The 9,579-nt window shown below is 59.7% G+C and overlaps 1 protein-coding gene across 1 annotated transcript; it reads right to left on the bottom strand.

Moving 5' to 3' along the window:
• Positions 1 to 530: 530 nt before the first annotated feature.
• GGTG_13866 (hypothetical protein) lies at positions 531 to 7,877 on the bottom strand. Its single transcript, XM_009231788.1, has 6 exons — positions 7,378 to 7,877; positions 6,674 to 7,207; positions 6,466 to 6,592; positions 6,079 to 6,390; positions 4,702 to 6,000; positions 531 to 4,639 (listed from the first exon to the last, which is right to left on the bottom strand). Exons 2-6 carry the CDS (start codon positions 7,101 to 7,103, stop codon positions 1,612 to 1,614), a joined length of 5,196 nt encoding a protein of 1,731 aa, XP_009230052.1. The 5' UTR covers positions 7,104 to 7,207; positions 7,378 to 7,877; the 3' UTR covers positions 531 to 1,611.
• Between the last annotated feature and the right edge of the window lie 1,702 nt (positions 7,878 to 9,579).

Below are 9,579 nucleotides of genomic sequence, written 5' to 3'. Positions count from 1 at the left end.
CCCCCCCCCCCCCCCCCCCCCACCTCCCAGGCCCTTATAAGCCCAAACTCTAGCCCTGTCTTTCAACTGTAATGGTTAAATTGGAAGAAGGCGCCCGAATATCCCAATCGTCTGCCCCATTCCCATCAGAACCCTCTGATGACGCCCAGTTCGAATGCTGCGGTGGCCACCCACTCGCACGGGTAACCTGCGATCGCTGCGTGTGGCCCTAAGCAATGATGATGACACTTGAGGGAGGCTTCACTCTGCAGAGACATCTTCACCGTCGCATGGCGAATTGGATTACGATCGTTAGGGGCTTGGATCAGTTGATTGAGATGGGGACGTCGACTTCTTTTTTGTTTTTTGATGATATTTTTGTATGGTTGATTGCGACCGCGACGCTGCGCGCGACGCTGCAGGAAGCTGTTCAATCCCCCGTCGCGCCACTTTTTCTTTTTTTCTTCCTCGGCTCCTTTCCCCCAGGCCAAAACCCTGCTTTCTCCCTCCCACTCGCATCATCGAGCAATGATTAATCGCACCCTGCAAGCTTTCAAAGGTAAAGATGAGATTGTGATTTCATTCCAATATAACTAGCGCAAAACTTCAAAACAAAAACAGTTGCCGCGAGGCCAAGGTTATATGAACCATCATCCACGCTCCATCCTGCTTATACACTCCGACCTTCTCGAATTGCCAGTCTTGGTTCTCTTTCGTCCTCCCCGTGGCCCAGCCAAATTATTCGTGTCCCCGAGACACCGTCCATCCCTTCCGTCGAACGTCATGAACTTCGTAATGTCCAGACCCGAATCGGGTCCGGCGTGAATGATGCAACGAGATGCACAGAACAAGAGAACAAGTGAGAAATAAGGGAAGCAAAACAGAAAGGCGACATGTCGGGATGCCAAACAAGGTCGTGTGGATAAGATACAGTAGGTAGCTTGAGCCCGACACAAGGAGAGACTTGAATTGTTACAACTGATTTGCCTCTAATGACAAAGTAATCCGAACACGACAAAGTGGCGATGCTGCTTGTATAAATAAAAACCGGCATCTCTGAACTGACCAGGATGCAAAGATGCAAAAACCGATTCTTTCTGCTTCGGAACTCAGAGCCCGGCCTCTCCCGCGAGGGCGGCCTTGCTCTTCCCGTGCTGAACCAAACAGCTTTTGTCGACTGGGCCTGCTGGCGCGTGAATCGCCCTCTTTTTTTTTCGGCGTCTTGTACCGCCCATTCTTGTATCTTTTTTGCGTGGGCGTTTTTCCGGTTGCCCTTCAAACATTGCAACCGGCCTCTTGGCATCTAGCTGTCGAAGAAAAGAAGATAAAACGATGATAAAATCAAACAAGAGTATATGGCCGATGCCCGTCATAAGTGAAAAACTAAAAGATGGCATGAGAAACAAACGGGAAGAAACGCCGACCGCCATGCAATATAAGCATAGGTAGCAAGAGGAATCGAATGGGTATTTAATGAGAAACTTCGTGTGTCTGGTTGGCTGATAGTGTCTGCCAACAATTGGTGGGTGACTTGGGTGTCGAGAGAGTGTGACGAAAATTAAAAAGAGAAAAAAAAAGAGAGAAGAGTAAACGGCCAGACCGAGCCAGTGGTGGAGAGACAAGCTGAATAGCTTAGATCATCTCGCTCCTGTGCAGGCCGGTGCGGTAGTCGTTCTGGATATGGATCTGCTGCTGCTCCATGTGCTGGACGGCGGCGGCACGCGAGTTGGAGAAGCTGATGGGAGGGCCCGAGGGCACACTCTCGTACGGCGAGGTCGATGACTCGGGCGACCTGCGGGGCACCATGGACGGGTTTGTAGTCCGGTTGCGGCTGGCAGACCTCATGCGCTCAGTGGCTCGCGAGAAGCGGCTGGCTAGGCTGTTGTCGACGCTGCTGCGCCCGCGGTGGTGACCGCTGGTTGACGAAGACGTCCCCTTGGCCGACGGGGGAGCTGGGGGCAACAGGATGGGCACGATGGACTCGCTCAGAGGGCTAGCCACGGGCACCGACGGCGGAGGGGGCGGGGGCGGGGGCACTTGGTCATCGTCGTCCATGACAATCTCGATCATGCCCGAGGTTGTGCCGCCGTAAACTTGCGGCCTGGGGCCGCCACCAAACGGCAGAGGCGCCGGCGGAGGGGGCGGCGGGGCGGCGAGGTGCTGGAGCTCCTTGAGCATTGGGGGCGGAGGCGGCGGTAGGGGGACCTGGGAGTCGTGCGAGGGCCGGCGGCCGCCGCCCCCAATCATGGCATCGATTGTGGGGATCGCCACTGTCTGCCGAACATCAGCCATGACATCAGGCTGGCTCATCTTGCGGGTCGAGTGCTGTCGTGAGAGGCCACGCGAAATCTGGCCACCGCCAAAAGTCTTGGGGGCCAGGACTTCGGCAGGGGGAGCCGACATGCAGCGGTCAATGGGCGGCCGTACGGGCGGGCTGTAGACAGTCGATGGGAGCAGGGTCAGGGACACCTCTTGCTGTTTTTGCTGCGGCTGTTGCTGCTGCTGCTGCTGCGGCGGCGGCGGCGGTGGCGGTGGCGGTGGCGGTGGCGGTGGCGGTGGCTGGTGTTGCTTGGGAGAGGGCTGGCGATACTCTCGAGGCTGCAGCTGGGGCTCGGGGATTTCCTTCTTGGGCGATACCTTGCCAGGAGACGACGCGGTGGGTGAGGCTCGCTGGGCAAATGTGGTGGGGATTTGGGGCACGCCGGGCACGCCGTGAGCGTCGGGCTCGTGGATGAGTCGCATGGCCTTGGGGGTCGCGGGCAACCCGATGGCCGGCCTGGTGCTCGTGTAAGCGTTTCGCGAAGAGCTCGGATCAGCCGTAGCACTGCGCTGAGGCAGATCCTTGGGTAGTACATAGCCGCTGTTGGGCAGCGCTCGGTCAAAGAAGGAGGTCGGCGCCCGCGAGACGATAGGAGAGAGCTCGTCCGGGTGTGGGATAGGAGGTGCCGTGGGGCGGCGGGCGAGAGATTTGCGTCGCTCCTCGAGCTCCCTGGCCGCAGCCTCCTTCTTGAGCTGCCTTTCATTCTTGAGCTGCCGGACCGATGCAAGGGCATCGTCGTGCCCGCCCGAAAGCGTGTAGAGCTGCTGGTACGACGGCGACGACGACTTGGCGCTGGGTCCGCCAAGGTGGTGGTCGCTGCCTGTCCTCTCACGCATCTTCTGGGACGTCGAGCTGGGAGAGGCTTCCCGGAGGCCACGGCTCGAACCGCGCGTCGTGTTCTTGCGGAAGCGCTCTTGAGCCTCCAAAGCCATGCGGAAGTCTTGCTCGTCCTCAGATCCGGAAAAGTTGCCCGGGACCGCAGACATGGGTACGGGCGATGTGGGCGACCTGTCCCTCAGGCTGCGGCTACGGCTGCGGTCCGCCAGCCTCTCGGCGCTCGTGTTGCGGCGGCCGCGGCTCGAGTGGCGGCTGTTGCCGCCAGCCCGGGTCTTGGACGAACGTCGGATCTGGCTGCTGCTGGTCTTGCGGACCGCGCTCGGGGCCTGATCGGGCCCGCTGCTATTTAGGTCGATCAGGATGGACCCTTCATGCTCCATACGAGCCTCGGGGTGCTTGGGCGTGCTCAAGTTGATCAGGTCCTCGGGCGACATGGGCACAGGAGACCTCGGCGACCGTTTCCCGGCTCGTGGGGTGTAGCCTCGGGATGCACCTCGGCCACGCTCGGCCGACTGTTCGCGCGAGCCAGCCTGGTCTCTATTCCTGCTCGAGTCCCTTGCCCGCCCACGGCTGGTAGCTCGGTTGCCGGCAGTGTCCAGGCTGTGGATATAATCATCCAGCGTCTTGCCAGGGTGACCATAGCCACGGGCGCGTTGGCTCTTAGCAACGCTGGAGGCGGCAGACGTGACGGAGCTGGTCACGGATCCCGGGCCCCGGCGCCTGGTTGGCCAGTGGAAGCGAGTCGACGAGGCGACTGACTGCTCAGGAGAAGTAACGTCGCTCTGGCCATTCACCTCTGTGGGCTGAATGTGCAAGTCTATGCCATCGGGGATACGGTTCCGAGGCCCGTTGCGGCTGGTGCGTCCGCTCTCCATCAGCATGGCCATCGAGGCCGGAGAAGGCGACGGCGGGGGCGGTTCCTTCTTGCCGCGCATCATCATGGGGCTGGCGGTTGCGGCCCTGCCAATGGAGGCCGCCTGCTGAGCGTTCGTCACTTCGGCCGAAGACTTCCTTACGTGCCTGCGCGCATCAAGCTGTCTCTGCTCGGCCATCGCGATGTCAGGCGTAGGCTGGCGCTTCCCGGGAGCCTCTCCAATCGATGGCAGGCGCTGGCGACCAAAGCCCTGGGTCGGGCGTGCGGAGCTCGGCGTGTTGAAACCGCTCCGCTGGGACGGGCGCAGAATCGCCGTCATCGGATCGTAGCCGCCGGGAGAGATGGCAGACTCGGCGATGGGAGTGATTCCCGCCGCGATCGGGGTCTGGCCATCGTCTCCGGCAAAATACTTGGACTTGGCGCTCGTGTCGCCGAACGTGGTGATGAGCTTGAGAGCCGACGTCTTGGCAATGCTGCGCTGGGGTCCCCTGTTGATTCCCGGCGGCGAGAGCGGAGGGCTGAGGATCTCAGGGATGGAGCCGTTGATGCTGTTCAAGCTGCCAAATGTAAGCTGGGCGGCTGACGGAGATGTCCACGGCTCCGACGATTCCTTGCCGATACAGGCGAGACTAAAAGATTCGTGTTAGCCTCGGACAGATATAGAGGGATTTAAAGCGTAGTAGAGACTCACCATCGAATAGCAAGCTGCTGCTGGCCGTGCTGAACAGCCCAGTCTCCCCACTTCTTGAGAATCTGGGCCTGACGCTCCCAGACCGACGGGAAGAAGAGGCAGGCCAGGAGCAGAGCCTCCATGAAGCGCCTGTGCGACACGTAGATCTCAATGGCGTCGTTCTGGTCTCCCATGCCAATCATGATTGTGGCGGCCGCGTGCACGTCGCCACTCTCGAGCAGGCGCTGTACGTAAGCGCGACCGAGCTTGTGCTGCGAGGCCTGGCCGCCGATGCCGCTGAGGGCGAGCAGCATCCAGTCGGACGATGTCATATTGGCCGAGCTGGTGGCAATAATATCGGGCTCGACGTCTCCCAGCCACTTGGACAGTAGGATGCGGTTGGGCGAGCCGTTGTGGTGCCGGCTCGCCTCGTCCCGGATCAGACCCTGGACGTCGCCGTTCCAGCCGAAAACTGTGTTGAGCATCTGGCGGCGCAGATCGTCGTTGGTGAGCCTCGACGCATCAGCCATGGCTGGCATCTTGTAGGGGATATCACTGAGCCGACTGCGTGTGAACTTGAACAGGTCGTCGACCCTCGAATCATCCGGACTCTGGGACACCTCGTTGCGCAACCGCGATGGCCGGTGGCGGCTTCGCCCACCACTGCTCGATTCCGCCATCGAGACGGAACTCAGGCTGCCGGTGACAGAGTAAGCATCACGTTCACGAATGCGAGGGGCGGCAACAGCTGAGGACCTCATGGAAGACCCTGCCGAGATGTACGTGTTTTCCGTCATGGTGCGGGACTGGATAGAGCCCTGGTACTGGCCGGGCGTGCGCGAGCTCGTGGTCGACACATCGGAAACACCGCTCCGACTGGACTGAGAGCTCGCGGGACGGAATTGGGGATTTGGCTGCTGCTGCTGCTGCTGCTGCTGCGGCGGCGGCGGCGGTGGCGGCGGCGGAGTGGCCTTGGACTTGATCATCCGGGCCAGAGGCGACATGTGGTCCTCCTCGCTCTCAGAAGCCGTCGTCTCGATCACAACCGAGATCTCGGACTCGGATGCGCTGGCGGCCGCAGCCTTCTCTTGCTCCTCGATCGAGACCGGAGGCGACGGTGGGAGGAGGTTTGCTGGGTGCTGGACATTGGCGACCATCACGGCCGGGGCGTTGAGGTCGAACTGCTGGACAGTGTTATTCGCGCCGAGGGTGAAGAGGCTCGCACCAGGCCCGTAGACAGCGAGTCCGCGGACGTGCTCCAGCGAGGGGATGGAATCGAATGTAACGTGCTTTGTCCGGACATCCCACGACAGTGTCTCGCTAGTGGTTTGGCAATTTTGTCAGTTACCGGAGATCTCTAGGGTCAAGGATTATCTGTCAAGCCGCGTCCCAACTTACTTTTCTGAGAACTGGACAATGCGGCCGTTCTTGGACCAGGCCATCCAGTTTGGCCCCGTGAGAAAGTTCTCCGACTTCCTCAAGATCCTCACTACCTTGGCCGGGTCTGCGTTATTGTACGACTTGGCCACGCTCCAGATCCGAAGATCGCCGTCGTTCGTCTGCACTGCCAGCATGTCAGATTTTTGACGCGAGGACGAGGCGTGCCATGACAAGCTGACGATAGGCGACGGCCCCCTGGATGTGGTTAGGTTGTGCAAAATGGTAAACCTCGGCTGCAGGTTTGCGATGAGGAGCGATCCGTTCTGGTATCTATAGAGCATATCAGGTCAGTTTCATGTCCGTCATATCCATGGCGAGCGCCCACAATCGCCCAAGAGAGCTTACCCTATGGCAAAAGTCCGACAGTCGGCCGAGGGTGCAAGCGCTGTCACTGCTATTTGATCCAATGTCCTCGAAGAGATGTGCTCCGAGGTTTGGGGCTCAAATAATATTATGTTTCCTTGTGTGTTTCCTGCAGCCAAAATGTGGTGGTAAGTGAATCGCCCTCGCTAACAAGAAACGCGGTGCAGGATAGGCGGCAGGGCTGGCTCACCAAACGCGACGTTTCCGTTGCGCATCCACGCTGCGGTTGTAAGATGCTCGTATGAGGCGAAACGAGCGACCTCGTCTCCCGACATTAGATCCCACACGATGGCGGTCTGGCCGGCGTCGTAGCTGACGACGAGCCTGCCCGCCCCCGTCTCGCTCTGGACATCGACAGCCAGCAGCTGAATCTCCTCGGAATGGCGCGAGAACCTGCGCTCGATCGTAAGGGTGTCGTGGTGGCAGCAAACCACGGAGCTGCCCTGGGCGTATAGGAACATGGACGCCGTCGCGGCGCTTGGCTCAAAGTACCGCATCACAGTCGAGGTGTGTGCCGACCTAGGCGGCATCGCGTATTCCGTGGGCTGTGTCCCTCTGCCCCTAGATCTGGCAGCGCTCGAACCCGAGCGGTTCCGGTCGGCCAGCCCTGGTGTGGACATCTCGGCGGATGATATGCTTTTTTTTCTTCTATTCTCCCCTTCTTCGGTCGGATCGGTCCCCCTCTGCTCTCTGGCGGCGGGGGGCGCTTTCGGCGGTCAGGAATCTGGAGAGAGGGCAAGAGCCAAGGTGCGGAGGCGCCGTTAGCGGGAGGCTGCATATCACAAAGACACAGGCACATTTTCCCCCGCCGCGTGCTCTCCCGAAGGCTTTTCGAGACACGCAGCGATAGAGACGGCCGTTACACAGCGCAGCAGAAGAAAATGTTTCACGTACCAGGCGCAGGGAGTGCGCAAGGATCGGCTGAACTTCCAGAGCAGGATGATTCGCAGCTTTTCCAAGGCAGACGGTGGGAGGCTACACAGTTCCGCTCCCGACCATCACGTTGAGAGGATACCCTCGCTGCGGTTGGGGGCTCCTTGGCGGTTCCGTTCCTTCTCCGTCCAGTCTCTGTTCCAAGTCGAATGGCGTTCCTCGACGACCCGGGGAGTGTAAGTGGAACTCGAATTGGCCCCGGGGGTACGTGGATGCTGTGCCTCGTGGCTCTTGGTGCGACGCAATGAGAGCCCGTAGAATATTATGTGCAGGTTCTCTGAACTCCGTCTGATCCCTTTTTTTTTGTTTTAGTTCAATATCCCTCTCTTGGAAAACAACAGGCGAGACAGAAGGGAAGAAGGGAGGGAGGGGAGGAAAGGGAACAGCAGAGGTAGATCTAGGGTTCTGATGGGGAGATAATAATTGATGCGTAAAAATCGGGAGGGTGGGATGGAAACGGTTGCACGGGTCCGTGAAAGATCGCGGAGAAGAAAAAAGGGGGGAGGTGTACCAAGTACGCGCGCAAGTCTAGGAGACTGACCACTAACCACGCACCAGAAGCAATGCTGCAGCAGCAGGGGGGCAGAAGGAGTGGGCGGTCCAGGTGTGGGAGCGGCAACTTCTTGTCGACGATAGGTTACCCGCCTCGTGGGCGGCAGTACCATGTACTAGGTACCCACCTCAAGACGTGGTGTCTGCCACGCACCGCTGTCTTCCAGAGAAGAGTCACGTTGGGCCACGACGGTGGAGGGTGTGCCCGGCGCTTGACATGCAGTAGTTTCGTGCGGACAGAACCACGAATAGGCGAGCCTGCAGCTTGCAAAAGGTGACGAGCCAATTTGTCGACCACGACAAGAACATGCAGAGGTGGGAGGATGAGGAGAAAGAGGGAAAAAAAAGTGAGAGGAGGGAGTGGTGTCGGTAAGTAGGGGTAGGGTAGCAAGGAGGTACATGAGAAGAAAAAAAATGGGCATCCCCTTCTGGGAGGGGTGTGATAGTAAATAAGTCGCAGGTGTGAAGCGCCTGGTCCTTAGGCCGAGCCCTGTCAGTGGTTAATCCAAGATGGCATATAAAATTAGAGCTTCGCATCGATGGGCCGACCAAGTCAACTACTAGACGCCAGGCGGGGCTAGCGTGAATCCCGTCATCGAACGCATGCAATCAAGCAAGCATGTCCGGCGAAGAAAAGGCAGCGGTAATGGAGCAGGGAGCCTTGGGCAGCGGGGACGGACCGGCTCATATGCCCCCAGCCAAGAAGGCGCCCTGCACCCAACGTCAGGGCATTGACGGGGCGAGAAGGTGACGATGAGTGCTTCATTGGGCGAGCAAGCAGCTCACGGGTGAGTGGGAAAAAGAGGGCGGCGGCCATGAGCAGAAGGTGCATGCTGCACATCCCGCAAAAAAAAAATGTGCCATGGGTTGTCGGCTAGCGGGAAAAGCGGATGGGGGTTGACGGTGTCTACGATAGGACAACTGGTGTGCTTGGGTAGCCCCAGTGGCTCAACCGACGAGGAAAAAAGACCCTTGTCTGGGTACATGGCACATGCAATAGTTTCCTCCAGAAATAGCCCGGGGCTATCTACTTCTGCACGGCCCGTTTGTCTCTTGTGCGCTTCCCGGTTTTCGCAGACAGTCCTCGGCGCCGACGTTGGACATGGCCGTCGGCGGAGCCTGTGCGAGCGTTGCGGACACAGGCTGCTGCCCTGGCGGCCCCCAGAACTGGGGCGAAGGCGCCCCGTCCGTGCCAGTAGCGTCACCGGGCAGGCGTCAGCCACGAGCGAAGGGGCTAGGTGTCTGGCCGGGTCGGGGCCGTGAGGGAGATTCGTCAAAGGGGCGTGGAGATGGCAAATGTCGCGCGGCGGTCACTTGACCAGACGGACTCGACGACTCGGCCCTGCTGGCCGTCTCCAGTGGCTCTGGACAGGAAATGGGTTTGCGGGGCCATGGGATGACTGGAGTGACTGAATGTACTGATGACCACGGCTGCGCAGACCGCCGATGAAGCGAATGGTCGCACCGCGTTGATGTACCTTACATCCCGGCTGCCACTGCATGCGGTAAGCTAGCTCCAGACTGGACGACGGGGGCCCATGATCGTCGACAGGCCGTCCCGCTTTGGAGGAGGAGCCGTTTTGGGGGGGGGGGGGNGGGGCGGGGTCGGGG

The sequence above is a fragment of the Gaeumannomyces tritici genome (genome assembly GCF_000145635.1).
Source record: "Gaeumannomyces tritici R3-111a-1 unplaced genomic scaffold supercont2.68, whole genome shotgun sequence".
Classification (NCBI taxonomy): Eukaryota; Fungi; Ascomycota; class Sordariomycetes; order Magnaporthales; family Magnaporthaceae; genus Gaeumannomyces; species Gaeumannomyces tritici.
This window is presented reverse-complemented; position numbering and strand designations above follow the sequence as displayed.

What these genes read in the sequence shown, in the direction of transcription:
- GGTG_13866 (XM_009231788.1), bottom strand. Translation starts at nt 7,103, where the DNA reads ATGTCCACACCAGGGCTGGCCGACCGGAACCGCTCGGGTTCGAGCGCT. An exon ending in CAACGGAAACGTCGCGTTTG is followed by an intron (nt 6,593 to 6,673) that starts GTGAGCCAGCCC and finishes TTTTGGCTGCAG; the next exon opens with GAAACACACAAGGAAACATA. An exon ending in TGTCGGACTTTTGCCATAGG is followed by an intron (nt 6,391 to 6,465) that starts GTAAGCTCTCTT and finishes TATGCTCTATAG; the next exon opens with ATACCAGAACGGATCGCTCC.